General features: G+C 50.2%; 1 protein-coding gene across 2 annotated transcripts; it reads left to right on the forward strand.

The window, feature by feature from the left end:
• Positions 1-5,045: 5,045 nt before the first annotated feature.
• On the forward strand, positions 5,046-17,993 carry ATF3 (activating transcription factor 3). 2 transcript variants are annotated; one of them, XM_081224301.1, is made up of 4 exons: positions 5,046-5,217; positions 11,149-11,392; positions 15,226-15,333; positions 16,540-17,993. In XM_081224301.1, exons 2-4 carry the CDS (start codon positions 11,153-11,155, stop codon positions 16,735-16,737), a joined length of 546 nt encoding a protein of 181 aa, XP_081080427.1. In that variant the 5' UTR covers positions 5,046-5,217; positions 11,149-11,152; the 3' UTR covers positions 16,738-17,993. The 2 variants fall into 2 exon arrangements, with proteins under 2 accessions (XP_081080427.1, XP_081080426.1); XM_081224300.1 differs by lacking the exon at positions 5,046-5,217 and adding an exon at positions 5,245-5,813.
• The last annotated feature ends 875 nt before the right edge of the window (positions 17,994-18,868 follow it).

Here is an 18,868-nt window from a genome sequence, read left to right on the forward strand (position 1 = left end):
AGTCTTTTAATTATTTTCAAATGACTCTCACACCTGTTATCTCATTGTTTCTTACAACAATGCTTTGGGGGGAGTCAATATTAAATAGTCGATATTAAATATGAAATAAAGTTTATGGACTGGAACACAGATGAAGGGTTTATGACTTGCACCAAGTCACTCCGTTGCCTGGAGGGGAAACTTCGAGTGGCTCCCAGGTCTCCTGAGTCCTGCTCATCCCCTGGTTGTGGGGAATTGGATGCCCCAGGGCTCTAGGATTTCCACTCTTAAATGGGAAAAGCTGCTACCTGAGCTTTTGTCCTATGGTCCAAAGTGGGTGTCTATGGCATAGAAGATGGACTACACACCAGAAGGTCCCTAAAGATGCATTCTCTGCCTGGGGTGCTCCTCTCACAGCCCCTCCTACCTAGCAAGGCACCAAGTCCGTGGGTAAAATTCCCTAGAAATGTTAAGAGAGAAGAAGGGGAAGAAGAAGAAGGAGGAGGAGGGGGAGGGGAAAGGAAGGTTGTCAGGACCACAGGCTGTGTTTGAGAGTAAAGTTGGACAACTTTTCTTGACTCTAGTTTTTGGAGGGGAAGAGAGATGATTGAAATGAGTCTGTTCCTCGTGCTCTCCAATGCCTTCCCCCTGACGCCTTCTCTCCCTCCAGATCTTTTAGGAGGGGTTGCCAGGGACTTGTAGGATGGCTTCTGCAGAAGGTCTCCATTCAAGACCCTTAGAGCTCAGCCCAGGGCTCCTCACTTCAGAAAAGATGGGGCCTTAGAGAGGGGAAGATCCTTTGCTCAGGAATACCAAAGGCAGAACCAGACCAGAACCCAGCTCCCCCCACCCTTCCCAGCCCACCCTGCACTCCCAGATCCTAGCCTGGGGCACTTAGCACAGGCCTGCCCTGCACTGAGGAGAGCCCCAGATGTGTGCCAGAGTTGTGTGGAAGGAAAATGGGGATTGCTCTCATTGTTTTCTTTGTGGAGTCCTATCCCCACTCCCCTGAAGATGGTCATTCCTGAATGTAGCTCAGCTTCATCCACAACTCTTTGCCACTGACTAAGGGGACAGAATGGGCTCTGGGAGAGATTTCAGGGGTATCCCCAGCATGCCTCCTTTGATTCATAATTCATGATACCACTACTGAGGACTGGCTGTGTGCCTTATCCTCAGTGAATCCTTATGTGTTAGATGCTCTTACAAGGGCCATTTTTCAGCTGAGGAAACTTAGGCACAGAGAATGAAATGACTTATCCAAGATGACACAGCCACTATGTGCTGAATCCAGAATCAAAGCGCCACCTTCCACATTTCAGAGTCCACTATACGATGCTTCCCCATGTTTCCTGAGGAAGAAGACTCTTAACTTAGTAATCCCCACATTCAGATTCACTTTATAGAAAGTGTGGGCTTTGGAAAGCAGAAGAAAGAAGAAACAAAAATGTACACCACACCTTTTCTGGGGTGAAGTGGGTTGAGCCAGGAGGATAGAGCTGCTAGTACCCTGACTGATTTTAACTTGTGTTTCACTTGCCTCTCCAGAGATCTGTGAGCAAATACAATCTTGAGGTTTGATGAAGAATAATGGGGGTGGGGGAAGGAGTGGGAAGGGACTGTTCCCTGGACTAAGAAACTGCTAAAACCTTTAAATATCTCTTGAAATTTTTTTTTTCTCTTTTGGCTCCCTGCAATGTTTTGATGTTGAGATTCGGTTGCCACAGTGGGCTGTTTTTAGCTGCCTAGTTCCATCCCCTCCCCTTTTAACTTTTTTCCCTTCCTTTTGCACATGCCCCAACATGAAGTTTCCAATTCTTATCTCACTCAGCAAAACATACTGGGGCTGGTCTGAATGTAGATTCCCCAGGCAGTTCTCCAGCGTAAAACCTCAGCAATATTCAAGTCTCTGCTTAACCCTCTTTCACTGAGGATTAACCCCTGAAATAACCCTACCCAGGGCTTGCTTCTCAGGGAGGGGAGAGGCATTCTTTGCCTTTGTGTAGAGAAGCAGTTTGGTCTGGAAAGCTTTTCTTGCCCCTCCTCTAGATGATACCGAGTGTGCAGGCTGGACAACGGTGGGTCCAAAGTCAGGGTAAAATGAGGACGCACAGAACTCATACTGATCACACCTCGGGGGCACACACCTTGGGGCTGTTCCCTTCCCCTGCACTTTCCCAGTCTCTCTTCGATTAGGCAGATTTCACGGCTCTCCTGGGGGCTGGAGGCAGGGAGGCAGGCAGCGGCCGTTTTTGTTTTCCTTGGATAGGAGTCTCATTCACAAGGGGGTGGACTGACTTCTCTGTCAATACCAGCGGTTGTGAACTTCTCTGTCTCAATTACCCTTCTCGTGCATTGTTTTGTGGAGGCTGGTCTAGCTGTTTGTTTACCTACGCCCGAAGCCGAATTTCCCCTTAACAACAGGACCAAAACCTCCACAAATCTGGCTTGGGTGTATCAATGGAATCCTAGTGTTTTTTTTGTTTGTTTGTTTTTTTTTTTTTTGCGGTATGCGGGCCTCTCAATGCCGCGGCCCCTCTTGCTGCGGAGCACAGGCTCCGGACGCGCAGGCTCAGCGGCCATGGCCCACGGGCCCAGCCGCTCCGCGGCATGTGGGATCTTCCCGGACCGGGGCACGAACCCGCGTCCCCTGAACCGGCAGGCGGACTTTCAACCACTGCGCCACCAGGGAAGCCCTGGAATCCTAGTTTAAAATGTAAACTGGTTAAAGATTCCGGTAGGCATTTCACAAAGGAAAAAAAAGCGGGGGCGGGGCGGGGCGGGCGGGGGTAGCTTTCAAGTGTTCTCCCCCATTTCCTTGTTTCGCTTTATAATGGTGCAATTTATTCGAGGGCAGCGGACAAGTAGATAGGAAAGATATGTAGATAACCTCAAATAACTTTCATGTAAATTTACAAACGCCTTTCCTTTTGCTCTCGCGGCGTTCTAGGCGTTGTGCCGACACGCCCCGGGGTCTACCTGCCAGCCCGGGGTTTACCTGCAGGTGCGTGGTTAGGAAGGCGGAGTGTAGGAGCGTGGGGTGAGGCCAGGAGGCCCGTTACCAGGGTGAAAAGTAAAGCAAAAACAACGGCCCCACTCTGGCCGTGTGACTTCGTTGGAAACCCGGTGAGGTCCCGGGCAACATCCCGGGATCCTGCGTGGAACCTCTGGGCTCCCGGACGGCCGGGGGCGGGGGGACTTCCAAGGCGGGTCTCCGCGTTGTCCTGGGCCCCGAAGCTTGGGGGGGGTGTGTCCCGGTGAGGCTCGGATTCGGGGGAGAGGAACCTGGGTGCGGGGGACTCAGTTTTACCTGTAACTCTGAGGGTATCTATGCCAGGCTGCTGGGCAATCGGAGAGGCTGGGGAGAGGGACAGATTCCCCGAGGGTGCGGGACTGTGTGCGTGTGTAAGGCAGAGAGAGACAGAGACAGAGACAGAGACAGAGACAGACAGCTCCCCTCCTTCACGACTGTTAACACCCGAGGGCTGCAGGTGGGGTGGGGCTGCGGGAGAGATCTGGGCTCTGAGAGCCTTCTAGGTCCTACCCCAAATTACCAAACTATGGCCTTGGGCCGTCTCCCTCCCTAAAGGCAGGTGGAAGCAGGTGCCCCTACACCCCACGGGCGCGCACGGGTCTCCCTCCCGGGCGGTAACGAAACATGGCTGGCCACACTCGCGTTCACCTATTAGTCCGTGAGCAGTTGACATGGTCTCTGGTTCTCGAAGCCTAGACAGCTGAGGTCGGGGAATCGGAACTAGGAAATCGATTTTAAGGTTCAAATCCAGTTCCGCTGAAGGCTCGGCTCGAATCTGGGCCATGAGACCCCGCCCTTCCCGCCACCGGCTTTAGGGCGAAAAGGATTTCTGCTGCGGGGCCTTATTTCCGCTGCAGTTAGTGCGTCCCCAGTCCAGTCTGTCCGGTCCCAGCCCAATCCTCTCTGGGCGCAGAAAAACACAGGAAAGCCGAAGATGGGTTTTCCCTCAACATTGCCAGAGAGCGAGGCGACCCCCGCCCCGCCCCGCACCGCCCTGCCCGCGGAGACTAAAGCACCTTCTCTTTACTCCTCTCCCTGGCCTCTAGGCTTCAGCCTTAGTCTTAGCCCCTTTCTGAGTTGCCTCTGATTTTTCCAGGTCTCTCATCTTTTCACGGGCTTGTTCGTTTCGCTGTCAATTTCAAACGCTTTGGGGTTGTTAAAAAAAATCCTAACCCCATAGGGTCCTACCACTAGGCCTGGCCTCAGAGTCGGGTTCCCAACCTGCCGGGAGACGGTTCCGCATGTGCGCCCCTGTGGGGTGTGCCGGGGCTGCGGGCGTGGGCGCACAGTGCCCGCGGAGCTCTCCGCGCTTGGGTTAACTCACAGATTTCTCACGGTCCCCGCCACAGAGGTCACCCCCGGCGGGTAACGGTGTGGGTTCACCGTAGGGGTGCCTTTGAGCACTTCTCCCACACTGGGGAATAATCCTTCTGTTCCTATCCCGTCCCCTACTTGAGAAGGAGGCTTTTGACTGCGAAGGGAGTATTTTCACGAAGCGCCAGAAAATGACCACGCATTTTAGAGAAAGGTCGCTGCTCGCTTCCAGCCTCACCTAGTCTGGGCAGCGGCCAGGACCCGCCTCTCCAAACTCCCCCCTCCGCAACTTAGCGGAGGGAGAGATGCCAGCGCGGTGGAGTCATGCCGCTGGCTTGGGCACCATTGGCTCATGCCTGGAACACGCAGCGGCGAGTACGCACATCTGGCGGCCAGCCCGGACGGCTCCGGTCCTGATATGGAGAGAGAGGGCGGGCGGGTGCGTGTGTCCCGGCGTGCGAGGCCGGGAGAACGCTCCCCGGCCGGCTCCTCCCCGAGCTTGCATCACCGGTCCCTCTTTTTCCCTCCTCCTCTTTGGCCCCTCCTCCCCGCCCCCCACCCCACCCCGGCTTTCGCCCAGCCTAGTTCGGCTGGTTCTCGGAGGAAGCTATTAATAGCATTACGTCAGCCTGGGACTGGTAACCCGGAGAAGGGCGCGCCGCCAGCCCGAGGGCTATAAAAGGGGTGATGCAACGCGCTCCCAGCCACAGTCGCACGCAGCGAGGCGCGCACTGCACAGCGCTCTCCCCGCGCCGCCGCTCCAGCGGATCCGCCAGCCTGCGCGCCGGCTGTGCGCCCTCTGTGCTCGTCCGCCGGCCCCACAAACAGCCCGACCCCACCCCGACCCCGCCCGCCCTCCGGACCCTGGGCGCCCCGAGTGGAGCCAGGAGGTGAGCGTTGGAAGCTGAGTGAGCGCGGCAAGGGTGGCTCGCTTTCATTCTCTTTGCGCCTCTCTGGTAACCAGTCGCCGACCCCTGCGCCCACCCCCGACACTTGCCCCAGCCTCTGGCTTCGAAAGAACTCTGGCTGAGCTTCTCCCAGCCACCACTGGTTCTCGGCGCTTTAGAAACTTTATCGCAAAGAACTTTCTCTTTTGACCTGGGGCGCGAAATGTTCCTGGCAACCGAGAGGTCGGGCTCCCGCTCCTCCACTGGCGTCGGAGCACAGCTCCTCTCCTCCCTCGCGTTTACTTACCCCCTGGGAGCGGTCGACGGGTGGTGGGTGCTCAGGGTGTCCGAGCCTATCGGGCTCGCCGACCGGCTCCATCCCTTGCTCGGTGCGCGGGCACTGCCACTTGCGAGCCCAGCCTTCCTCAGAGGCGCGGAGGCCGGGGCTCGCTGAAGGGCTGCCCCAGGGGCGGAACGGAATGAATGGGGAAGGAGCTGGCGAGCCGGGGTCGCGCGCGCGGCCGCTGGGGGTCGCCCTGCCCGCCCCGGAGCGCCGGGAGGCAGGACAGCGCCGGTAGCCCGGAGCGAAAGTTAGTTGGGTAAGTTTACAGAGGTGGTGCGCGCTCATGTGGCTGCCCTAGGGCAGAAGGCGGAGAGGCTCCCGGCACAGATGCCGAGTTTCTGGGCCGGAGACTTCCTGTCCCAAGTTTCTCACACGCTTTTCTCTAGGACCTGTGACTCAAGCTCTAGCTCTTCCTCTGGGGTTTCGCGGATTTCTCTGCTTTCCATCCGGGGAGACCCACCGTGGGGGGGTGGGGGGGGAGCGAGAGTGCGAAGCCAGTTCAGATAATTGAGAGACTGGCTCTGTGGTCTAGGGGCCAGGACCCTGAGAGCTTACACTGCACTTGATGTCCTGGGCCTCACTCAATATCCCCAGCTGGGAAATGTGCGCATATAGACACTCCTGGCCCCTCTGCCTGTTTGCGGGCACGAGGTGGTGGTTGGACTGGACAACCATTACGGTCCTGTCTGGACGAATGTTTTCAGATTCTAAGGGGGTGTAATTGAAAGACAAGGGACCCATGAGGGGACTTGAGTGACTTGAATGAGGGGGCTTGGACGTCATTGGCCGGCCTCCGAGGTAGTGGGGGAAAAGGGACTTCTTTGTGGGGCATCTCTTCCCTTCCCCACGTTCTTTCCACTGGAATGGTTCTCCTTCTCTGCTCCCCCCACTCTCTTTTCATCTGATCGAATCACTTCCTTTCCTTCTAACCATTTTCTTTTTCCTAGTTTCATTTCCAAATCGCACATGCTTTCTTACAAATAAAGGAGCTGCTAATCCCTTGATGGAGCCAGAAAAAAAAAAATGGGTGCTAGAAAATCTGGGTGCTCTCTTAATGAACCTGTTTCAGTGTGGGTGACGATCACATGCTTGGGGCCTCTGTCTCTTAACTTTAAATGAAGGAGAAATTGGTATGACTGTCCCCCTGTTTTGCATGTAGCATTTGTTGTAGAATAATGCTACTGCTTTGAGGATATCCTGGATGAAGACTGGGGTGGGGGTGGGTTTTGCAGTTATTATTGTCTGGGTGATTTCAGAGGTAACACCGCAGGCAGCACCCGAGGCACACAGTGTGACTAATATACAGTACCCAGCACCTGTGGCAGCTATTGGAGCCTCCAGATCCTTCCTATCTTAACCCCACCATTCTCTCTCCCCCTCTTGGTCTTTTCTCCCCATTGTCCCCTTTCTTCTACACTCCCTCCCTGTCTTAGTCCTATCAAAGCCTCCTCTGTGGTGGGTACAGGTTCCTAGGACTATTGACCCTTCATCTACCTGGCCAATGGCTGTGTTCTCCATTTGTCTCATTGGTTGATCCTCATGATGTTGAATCTCTGTTGGTGATGAAGCAAAATGAGCAGCAGGTGGATGGTCAACAGCTTGGCCTGGGCTGGGCCACTCGCCAGCTTTATGGTCTTGGGCAAGTCACTTTACCTTCCTGGACCCCATTTTACTCAATTACAAAATGAAGATCTGACCTAGACAACTCTAATATTGGGTGTTCTATCCCATTGGATAGAGCTCATGATTTCTTCCCTTTTCAAATGGGCTGGGCATGGGACAGGGTCAGTAGTTCCAAGTGTTACTCGGCTTGGGGAGGAGGAAGTACACAGCCAGGACACGACAGGAACCGGAAATGGTTTCACGTGTGAGACCTGGTCATTTCTCTAGTACTTAAGACCAGTGGGGACAAGCTGGGGCCAGCAAATAGTGGGGTGGAATTGATCTGGTGCACCAAGAGCCCGGAGGTCAAAGTGCAAAAGAAGCTGCCTGTGACTGACCTGAATTTCTTGAGGGTTCCAGTTAATTCATGATTAATGGGGCTCAGCTTCATTGACAGCAACATTATGAGTCCCCCCTGAAATGGGGAAAGTGGAATCACAGTAATAATGGCTACCCAGGATGTGTGTAAATCCACCTTCACATATCTCATATGATCTTCCTGACAGTCCTGGGAGGGAACTGGGGCAGGCGGTATTGGTCTCATTTTACACATGAGGTGACTGAGGTCCAGAAAGCATGCCAGCGGGTGCTCAGCGTGTGAGTGGTAGTGATAGGCCTGCAAGCGTCATCTCTGTCCTGATGTCTAGCCTTACACCTACAACTGCAGTGTCTATATACCCACTTCCAGTGGGCTAGGAGAAAGACCAAGACAGGAAGTTAGTGAAAGAACTGGCTACCTACTATAAGATGTTTTATGAGCAGTGCTTAGTGGAAAGAAATGAAAATTAAAAGTGAAAATTCAAGGTAGTAGCAGCTACTAGGAAATAAAATCTGGGAGCTGAATTTCCAGTTAAAGAAATAGATGAGTAAAGTTTCACTTTCTTGAAAATGATGAAACTACCGATTATATGACACGATTTCTGATTAGAGATAATGAAGCAGAAGCAAAATGCAGGTTCTTTGTAATAAGTCTGGACAATTTTAAGGTCAGTACAGAAAGTCAGCTCAGAAAATCCTCTAAATTTTTTTCTTCAAAGGGGGATGTTCAAGGGTCTCAACCTTCTGAAAAACTGAAGGTTTAACTTCATTTTTCTTGTAGGGGCACAGCCTGAGTCTAGGCTGATCACATTTTAAGAGAATGAGGCAGAAAATAACTAGAAAGTATCTCAAGAAACTGAACTTTAGCTGAGTGCAGGAAAAACCCAAATCGTTAGTTACAACTGCTTTACTTTCTGAAAGGCTTTTAAACATTTTTACAACCTGTTTCCATCCTCAAGTAAGCCCACCCAATGCTTTTCATAAAAACATTCCATACCACTGGCATTCTTCAGTTTCTTTCATCAGGACTGCTGACTTTACACTAAGAAGGGGGAAAAAATCCCACACAGCAGACCCCAAGCCCTGAAAGCTCATTAATAAACTTGGGAGGTGAAATGGAACTACGCTCAACTGTGGTGGAATTCAAACTGCCTGTGCAGAAGGGAGCCATGCAGTCCTTCAGACAAAGGCCAGCCCAGTGGTAGCTCTGAAATCCATCCCTGAACTACTGGGTTTTTAATAATGTTGGAAAGGGAGGGAAAACACAATTGCATGGGAGAATCTTAAGCCTCTGGCTTTGGAGAGCTGGTTTCTCAGAGTTTATGAGAAAAGTCTCCTCCCCACATCCTAAGATTACAGGATTCAACTGATAGAAGAATATCAGTTCTGACTCAGGACATAGGGCTTTGGGAAGAGAATCACATACATTTCCTGGGTTTCTCTGAATAGTCAACGATGGTGGTGTTCATTGGCCTGGAATTCTTGCCACCATCAGTGTATCTTGGATCTTAAGGGGGATGTAGAGGTCAGGGTGTTATATTCAGAAGTGTTTGAGATCAAAGACAGTGACCAACCACCCACCCACCTGGACCCCACAGAGCATCTGTTGGAGAGCCAGTACCGGGCTGGACAGATCTCTGGGAGGCCCAATAATAACATATTTCCTAGTTGCATTATATTTTCCAGGGCATATTCAGGTATTAGTTCTTCAATGCCTTGCACAACTTTGGGAAAAGAGGGTGATTGTTTTTAGACTTCTTTTACAGAGGAGAGAGAAGGCTCTGGGAGGTAAGATGATGACGCATAAGGAAGTGAGCTTCAAATCTTGATGTTCTGACCCCAGACTGGGAATTCCTGGATAAAAGATTCAGTAACACATACTCCCTGAATGCAGGCAGCAGTCTGAGTGTGCACCCAGGCAGAGAAAGCTCAGGAATTCAATACAGAATTCACGTTTTCCCCGTGGCTCTTTGCTTAGTCTCCCCTCCATCACTTCAGTTCCAGGACCCTCACCCATCCCCATGCCTACTCCCAACCCTCAAGAAAAGTTTGCTCTGGCGTTTTGTTTGCTTTTACAATTTAGAATACTATTCTATGTTCTGTAAATTTAGGGCATGAGTTCTGGAGTAAAACTTAATTCCAAATCCTGATGCTCCCTCGTACTAACTCTATGACTTTGGGCAAATTATTTAGCTCGTCTAAATTTTAGTTACTTCATCCGTAAAATGGGACTAGGACCTAACTGGGTTCTCATGAAGATTAAGTGAGATAAGGCACATAAGGTTTCTGGAATGAAGGAGGCACTTGTGAAATGTTAGCGACTTGCCAAAGGGCTTCTTGTCTGTCTGGATTTAGCTAATGACCTCAGGTCCCCAGATTGAGAGGGATGCTCCAAGGGGACCACCTGCCCTAAGAATCCTCACACTCATCGCCCCTGGAGAACTGAAAGCAGGGATGAGGGGGGATGGCCACTGCTGGAGGGAGTATACAGCAGGAAGAGATTTATGGAAGGCTATTCCAAACTGGAACCATGGAACCATTACTATTTCTGCCCTTTCTTGCCTGCTTTTTTTTTTTTTTTTTTTGTCCCTTTGTCTTCCCTGGGCTGTAGAATGATAGGGGGTAGATGGGACCTCAGAGGCCATTTGATTTAACCGCCCCTTCCTCATTTCATATATGCAGTTGGATAGTCTCCAGCAGTCAGCAGGCATTGGGAGAAGACGGTGCCAGGGGCTGGGTCAGGGTCTGGAAAGAGCAACAGCGGAGACTCCATCCCGGTGCTGTAGGAGCTCCCAGACATTTGTCACATAAAGGCTGAGCCTCGGTTCACACCACTCCTTAGTGCCAGAGCCAGTCCCAGGCCCCCTCTGAGCCCAGCCCAAGCCCTTCCAAACATCACAGGGCTGAACAGCACTCCCCAAAGGAGGTCCAAATTCTGAGCTCCTCACTGTTCTTTACTCTGAGGTCTTTTGCTTCACCAACCTTTACCTTAAGAAAGGGCTACTCTAGTCCCTTGTGACCTGAATTCCCACACCCCAGCCAAACTGGGGCGAAGAAATGCACCTGCTACAGTTACTGTCCTCATTCTCAATGACTTGGATCCAACTTCCCAAGGGGGAAGCTTCAGAGATATATTTGCTAAATTCAAAGGTCCCCCACTCCTTGCTTTTACTTCCACTCACTGATAGATTTAACTTGATTTCAGATACCTTCCAAGTTTTTTTGAAAAGGAGACTGCAAATGGGGTTACATAATAGTCTCACTGATTTTTTTTTTTAACGCTCTTCCTCTTTCAGGACTGTTTGAGGCTACATTTGCATATATGCACACCAGCCAATACTAATAGCTCTTGTGAATTCAGAATAGCCTGAAACGTCACCCCTTATAAACTTCAACTAGGCATTTTATCCACATCACTGAGCTGTGTATTTTAAGAACCTGTTTTACTCAAGATGAGGATGGTGTGAAATGAAAACAAAGCAGAAGGCCGAGGGCTAATGGGACCTTCTTCTGGGAGTGGGGCTCAGGTATTGGAGGTCGCAAGTGCGGGGGGTCCTTGATCCCATGCCCCCAAATCCCTGAAGTAGTCTGGGTTTTGATGTGTCTTTCAGCAAAATGATGCTTCAACACCCAGGCCAGGTCTCTGCCTCGGAAGTCAGTGCCTCTGCCATCGTCCCCTGCCTGTCCCCTCCTGGGTCACTGGTGTTTGAGGATTTTGCTAACCTGACACCCTTTGTCAAGGAAGAGCTGAGGTTCGCCATCCAGAGCAAGCACCTCTGCCACCGGATGTCCTCGGCGCTGGAGTCAGTCACCGTCAGCGGCAGACCCCTCGAGATGTCAGTCACCAAAGCCGAGGTAGGTTCTCCCAGGGGTGCCCTTTCTTTCTGCACTTACTTATTGCACACCTACCATGCACCAGGCATGCTCTAGGCAGGGGGCTTTGGCCATGAATAAAACAAAATCACTGCCCTCACAGGGAGCTTACCTTCCACTGGGAGGAGACAGACAACACACAAGATAAGTAAATCCATAAAAAAGAGACAGGCAAAGGAGAAAAATAAAGCAGCAAAGGGGGACAGGGGAGGGGGGTAGGAGTGGGGTTACTGTTTTAAACCAGGAGTTCAGGGGAGGCTTCACTGATAGAATGGCCTTTGAGCAGAGACTCGAAGGAGGGGTGGATAAGGTCCATATGGGTATCTGGCAAAAGATCAAGAATAAGGGCACTGAGGGAGGGGAGTGCTGAGTGCACAGGACCAGTAGCAAAGGAGGGCCAAGTGGCTGGGGTCGCTTGTGGGGTGGGGAGTGAGGCAGGCACTGGCTGAGCTTACGGGTGGAGGCCAGATCACATTGGGTGTTGTAGGCTATTGTAAAGACACGCCGTGTACTCAGAGTGAGGTGGGGAGCCCCTGGGAGGGTTTCTGAGCAGAGGAGCGACATGGTCTAACCTAATATTCCTAAATGATTACCCTTGCTGTCGAGTCGAGAATGGGCAGTACGAGCGAGGGCAGAAGCAGGGTACCGACACGAGAGTGTCTGCATCGGGATGAGGGCCTTGAGGTGCTGAGAAGTTGTCAGCTTTTGGATCTGTCTTGATGGTACAGCTGATTTCCCAGAGTCATACATCAGGTATGACTCCAAATAGGAGTCAATGGTGACTCCAAAATTTCTGGCCTGACCAGCAGTAAAGACGGAGAGCCTATTTACTGCTGAGGTTGGGACTGCAGGACATTGGGCGGGACAAGAGCAGGCGTCCATCCTGTTCAATGCCCCAGTGGAGGTGGGAAGGAGGCAGTTGGATACGTGGGTCTGGAGCTGAGAGGAGAGTCGGGGCCAGAGATAGAGTTGGAAGCCATCAGCATATGGATGGTATTGAAAGCCATGAGACTGTCTGGATGAGATCACCTTCTGTGTCCAGTTGTTCTGAAGAAGCAGAGAGTGTGGTGATTGTTTTCATCACTACGATAACCCAGGTGGCCAGGCTGTAGAGCAAGGACCAGTCGGCCATGCTCACAGCCTCGGTACAGGTTCTGCTCCAAGTTCACTTCTGTCTCTGACGCTTGTGCTGTTCTCCACTCGGCAGCCTTTTATAAGACACCTGGAGTAACAGGCGTGGTGAGAAGTTTGGGAGGTGCTTGCTGGCAATGCTGTGGTGGTTCGAGGACTTCAGAGCTGAGGTCTCAGCTGTTTTGTCGGCCTCCCCCTCATGGATGAAAGATGGGAGTGTTTCAAGCTCACTTAACTGGCATGATCACTGCCTTTAGGCAAGAGGTAGTGGACCTGGCCAGAAAAGAACTGAGTTTTAAAGGAAGTTGGTTAGGAATCTTTATGATTCTATGAAAGGGGGTGTGTGTGTAAATAATGACTCCAGTATAGAACTGATCTAAGGGTTAAATGAGATGGCATTTGTTAAGGGTCTAGCAGAGGGCCTGGCTGAGTGTTAGCATTCAGTGAATGGTAGGCAGGACTATTATATGATGCTATATCCTTAAGGCAGCATTAGGGGCAGTTAACCTCAGGGCAAGTCACTGGTGCCCAGTCCAATATTGGAAAGTGCAGGGTGGGAACATGGGACACTCAAGGAAAAAACTTAAAAAAAATTTTTAAATTAAATCTTGAAATTACAGGATGCAGTGGAAGTAGTGGTGCCATGGAAGGAAGGAAAGCATTTTGGAGGGATATTCGGAGGGTTCTCCAGAGCAAGAAGCAGGCAGCCAGCTTCATGGAAGCAGTCTTAAAGTCATCCAACTCATGTAGTGTGATTTTTTGTTCATCAAGTGACCTTCTGATCTTAGGTCAGTTTAACAAGTAGATTTTTCTACTGGGAAGAGAATGCACCAAATGACCTAGCTGAATTCTGGTCTCCTTGGTGGCTGTAATTCTCAACTTAAGGCACTGAGCCTGTGAAACCCACGGGCATCCTGTGTATCTGGGCAGCGTGAGCCTCCTCCCCAGATCCCAGGCACCTCTGGGAATGCAGCATGGTGGAATGAGGCAGCTGTGGCCAAGAGAGGACACAGGACCAGGAGCCACAGGCCTGGGTTTTACATCCAGTGTTGTAGCCTACTGGTCTGCTGACCATGAGCTGGTGATTCCTGGGCCCCCCTTGGCACATTACTTTTGGCCACTCTGTGCCTCATTTGCAAATCAATAAAGTGAGGGATTGATCTAAATGGCCTTTAGAAAGGCTTTTCCAGTGACAGTTTGTGACTCTGAGATTTGCTCTACTTTCAAGTACTTCCTTTTATGAGAATACTTTGAATCCTCCCCCCTATCCAAAAATATCTGTAGAGTTAGTTGCAAAGGAAATTCTAGACTTGCTGAATTCTTAATGAAGACATTGATGATGAGGTTAATGATGATAATAACTAAAGCTTCCATAGCACCTAAACCCTGTGCAGAGGGTTTTACATATATTAACTAATTTGACCCTCATCACAACCCTATTGGGTAGGTAAGATTATTGATCCCATTTTACAAATGAGGAAACTGAGGCTCAAAAGAGCATAGTAACTTGCACAAGGTCTCACAGCTAATAGACAGTGAAGGTGAGATTCAAAGGTAGTTTAGTCTAAACCCAATGTCTGCCTATGTGGTTCTGGGATCCAAGACATAAAAGGTAGAAATGCCTCTCATCGTATTTCCCCCTTGGGCTTTGTTTCCCTACGTTGTAAAGCCTCCATCTCAGCCCAACCTTAAGTCAGTGTCATCTAATCCAAAGTCAGAGGTGAGGTGATCGTGGCGTCCCAGGATCTCTTTGATTTGCGGTGAGGCTCCCATGGTCTTTCCTGCTGTCTGGAGCAGTGACAAGTGACATGACAAAGTTCTGACATTAGTGGCCTAAACCATCACCCATTCTGCTCACTGTGAGTGCTTCACTCCCACTGGACTCTGGTCTCTGAGCCAAGTCCAGCAGCCAGACTTTGCTGGTTCCCCATCAGTCCTTAGGCAAAGTCAGGATCAGAGTGAACTTCACAGAGGACCAGATGGTAAAGCAGGACAGGGTTTTGTTCTCTGAGGATTGCAGGGCTGGCTCAGGGTGGGGCACAGAGGAAGAGATCAGTATCAACTTGTTGGATGAATCAATGGATGGTTCTAGTTCTACACCCACAGGTGGCACCAAGCCATGGGCTGATAACACCACTTTGGTTGGGGAATAGCTTGGGTTCCTCTTCTCCAGGAGCTGCACGGGCTTCTCCTGAATTTAGGAAGGAGGTTCTATGATGATGTCAGGTGAAGACAGAGATGAATCGAAGAAGAGGCAGGGGGAATGGGTGGCAAGGTGATATTCCTGAGGTCATTCCTGGTTCTAGGGGAAAGGACATATTTACTGAACAAAATCTGTTTCTTGCTCTATTTGATAACCAATAGTTATCACTTTGAATATCAAACTCCTATTTTAAAATCCAAATGCTTTTTAAAAGTAAAATCAATTTTATTTACTAATATTGCCAATATAATTTTAACTGTTCTTTGATTTTTCATTATTCATTCTTGAGTGTGTGTGTGTGTGTGTGTGTGTGTGTGTGTGTGTGTGTAGAGGTTGCATGCAAAAGTCTAGGGCTTTACTTCTCCCGAATTCTTTAGGGCTGCCCCAGTTTGTCAGTTTTAGCTGGAAATAAAAGGCAGTGTATTTGAGGTGGATTGAATTTCTAACCTCCCATTAAGCTTGTGCCTCTTGAATTTTACAGGTAGCCCCTGAAGAAGATGAAAGGAAAAAGAGGCGACGGGAAAGAAATAAGATTGCAGCTGCCAAGTGCCGAAACAAGAAGAAGGAGAAGACAGAGTGCCTGCAGAAAGTGAGTGCCTGTGTGCCTCGCTCCCTCCTCTTGCTCACACCTGTCCCCGGCCAACCTCGCGTCACGTGAGGAAGGGGAGTTTGAAAGCCCCCACCCAGAAGTGCTTTCCCAGGAAGGGCATTGTAGCTGGTAGCAGAAATGCCAGTTGCAGAACGATGAAGTAGCAAAGCTGTTAGCACAATGAATGTGACTCTGGATGTGTAAGAAGCAGGTGTGTGAATTAAAAACCACAAGATCATCTGGTGCCCATATTCCCCCTCGGCCGGTCCATACACGTCCAGAAGCCTCCAGGTACAGGATACGTCAGTCCAGTGAAAGAGGCTTCACTCGCCCATTTTCCTCAGAAAAGGAAGCTGCCACCTCTCATTTGGCTCACTGTGAAAAGCCTTTAATTAATCTCTTCAAACAAGCTATTTCCTTAATCTACAGGCAGAGGTTACACTTTCTTTGCATTCCTCTCTTGTTCTTAACTCTGCAGCCCTTCTCTTTGGTGCATCCAATAGTCTGTGCTCCCAGCTGCATTCAGCCGGCTCCCCTTCCAGAAGGGAGAAGCACCAGTGGCAATGGCATCTGCGGGCAGCTGGAGCAGGCCGTGATGCAGTCTCTCCAGTGGCTGTGTCCCCTCTCCCAAGTGTAGACAGGCCAGGGCAGAGTCTTCACCCAGGTTCCACAGGTCCCCAAGGGTTCTGTCAATTGCTTCAGGGGGTCAGTGAAAATTAAGACATTTTGTTTATTGCTATACATTCTTTCTGGGGAGATGAGCTTCCCAGTGAAATCAGTGACTCACAGAAGACCAAGCACCATGAGTCTGGATTGCCTTCCAGTCCCCAAGGCCCTTTTGGGTCCAGAAGACCTGCCCATGGGCTGTTGTACTTGTGCAAAGGAGATCTCTTTGCCATTGCTTCTATTGCTGTTTCGTTACTATTAGGGTCACAACCTGCCTCAACCTTGAGTGGAAACTCAAGGCATCTCTGAAGGAGCCTCCAAGTTCAAAGGCTTCTCCAGGCTCTGGATTCTCCCAAACCTAATGCTGCTGTCCCGGCTTTGTGGGGCACTGTAGCAGGGAGCCAGCGGCCATTCCCAACTTGATGAGCCCCGACGTGTCCCAGCTGTTACCCCTTGCCACCCAGGGGCCACCAGCAGGCCACCCCGTTCCTCACTGGCCCGTGGCTTCCCTTCCTAATCCCTCTGCTCCTTGTCCCCCAGGAGTCAGAGAAGCTGGAGAGTGTGAATGCCGAACTGAAGGCCCAAATTGAGGAGCTCAAGAATGAGAAGCAGCATTTGATATACATGCTCAACCTGCACCGGCCTACATGCATTGTCCGGGCTCAGAATGGGAGGACTCCAGAAGATGAGAGAAACCTTTTTATCCAACAGATAAAAGAGGGAACATTGCAGAGCTAAGCAGCCGTGGTATGGGGCAACTGCGGAGTCCTCATCGAATCCTCCTTTTACATCTGAAACCCTGAAGCCACTGGAGATCTGACTTCCTGTGCACCTCTTGAATCCCAGCAGCAAAGAACCATCAAGGCGGGAGGGCCCTCGGTGACTCAGCCGGACCTTTCCACTCTACCCCCGAGTGGACTCTGGACCAGGGCAACAAGGGCATCTTTTTCTTCAACTCCAGAATTTAGGCCTTAACACCTTGGCCTTCCTTGGATTCTCCAGATGGCCCCTGGTTAGGGTCCTGCCTGCCTTTCATCTGGATTCTGCAAAAACTAGGCCTCCCACCATTAGGATTCATGCAGAAGAAGCATCTGTACCTTGGGTGGGTGGGGTGGGGCCACCTCCTCTGCTGCCGCTGCCACTGTCACTTGTAGGGGACGTGGAGTGAGAATGGCATTTTGTGAAGCTGTGCGATGGCTAGGGTTGTGCTTTCTAGCAAATATGCTGTTCTGTACAGGAATTACCGTGTGCAAGGCGTTCGTTTCAAAACTAGGCGTTGTGCTCTTCTGATGTTTGCACCACACAACACCACTGTGACTTTCTCATGACTTTCCTCAGATCTGGTTTCTGAGAATTTGGGGGGGGGGCTATCATATCAGCACGTGCAGTGTCTTGCAAAGTATTCAGGTGGCCAGAAGAGCTTGTCAGCTCCAGGAGAACAGAATTGTGCCAGCCTGGACTGACTGCAGTTTTGTGCCAACAGAAAAGGCCTCTTCCCCTTGGCACCCAAGCATTAACGCAGGTCCTCTGTTGCAACTCAGTTATAATGTCACAGGAAGAAAGCAGAAACAGAGCCCAGCTTCCAAAGGGTTAGGATTCTCTGCTCAGTGACTTAGGTCAGGAATTTTTTCTAGGCTGGAAGAGCCAAAGAATATTCCATTTTCCTTTTCTTGCGGTTGAAAACCACAATCAGTGGAGACGCATTTGAAGCCAGGTGATGCCTAGGCTTTAGCATTATTAGATGTTAATGGCATTGTTTCTGTCATGCAGATGTTTGTAGAAATCGGGCCCAGAGCATTTATAGCTGTGAGACAGTCACTCACACTGGCCACGAGGACTCTGGCTACTGTCTGTTTAAATTCTGACGTTTCTGTGAAATCCTCAGAGTGTTTAATCTTACTCAGTAGTATCATTACAATTTTCTGTAAAAGAAGATATTACTTATTTATCCTAGTATTCCTAACCTGTCAATATAATAAATATTGGAACCAAGACATGGTGAACTTAAGTGTTGTGCTGGTTTGTGTTCTTTTAAATTGGTTGTTTGTTGAGATCTAACCATTTCCCTCCCCTCTCCTTTGGAGATGGTGGTGTAGGGGGTGGTCTCGAGCTTTAAAATATTCTGCAGGTGTTCTTTGTTCTCTGGGGTGCCACTAGGTGGGATTTTTGACTTCCAATCCTGTTCCTCAGTCTGTGGTTTCTGATGCTCAATTTCTCATTGACAAACCCTAGGACACAACAGCAAGCATATCCTTTAGATTGTTTGATATTAAGATACGATTTTGGGGGCTTCCCTGGTGGTGCAGTGGTTAAGAATCCGCCTGCCAACGTAGGGGACATGGGTTCGAGCCCTGGTCCGGGAAGATCCCACATGCCATGGAGCAACTAAGCCCGTGCGCCACAACTACTGAGCCAGTGGGCCACAACTACTGAAGCCTGTGTGCCTAGAGCCCATGCTCCGCAACAAGAGAAGCCACTGCAAAGAGAAGCCTGCGCACCACAATGAAGGGTAGCCCCCGCTCGCCACAACTAGAGAAAGCCTGTGCAGAGCAACAAAGACCCAACACAGCCAAAAATAAAATAAAATAAATTTATTAAAAAAGATAGAATTTTGATATAAAATCTGAATACCTCAACTACCAGTTTCTCTGAATATACAAAAGCCTAAAATGTACACCTGTTGCTCAACTTGAACCTTACAATCTGTCACAGAACTCCTCGTGTTCACTTGAATTACATCTCTTATAAGGTCCAAGTTTGTGTCTCATTGTTGCAAATAGGTATTTCAAATTTGGAAAAGAATGGCAGTGAGGATGGGGAGGAAGAGAGAGTATAACTTTAGACAGCATAGGTGTGATAATTCAAAGAA

Source organism: Mesoplodon bidens (genome assembly GCF_964165515.1).
Source record: "Mesoplodon bidens genome assembly, chromosome: 2".
Lineage (NCBI taxonomy): Eukaryota > Metazoa > Chordata > Mammalia > Artiodactyla > Ziphiidae > Mesoplodon > Mesoplodon bidens.

Excerpts from the sequence above, each read along its gene's own strand:
- ATF3 (XM_081224300.1), top strand. The coding sequence starts at position 5,698 with ATGGGGAAGGAGCTGGCGAGCCGGGGTCGCGCGCGCGGCCGCTGGGGG. Across the intron at positions 11,393-15,225 it reads TGTCAGTCACCAAAGCCGAG|GTAGCCCCTGAAGAAGATGA; the intron begins GTAGGTTCTCCC and ends TGAATTTTACAG. Across the intron at positions 15,334-16,539 it reads AGACAGAGTGCCTGCAGAAA|GAGTCAGAGAAGCTGGAGAG; the intron begins GTGAGTGCCTGT and ends CTTGTCCCCCAG.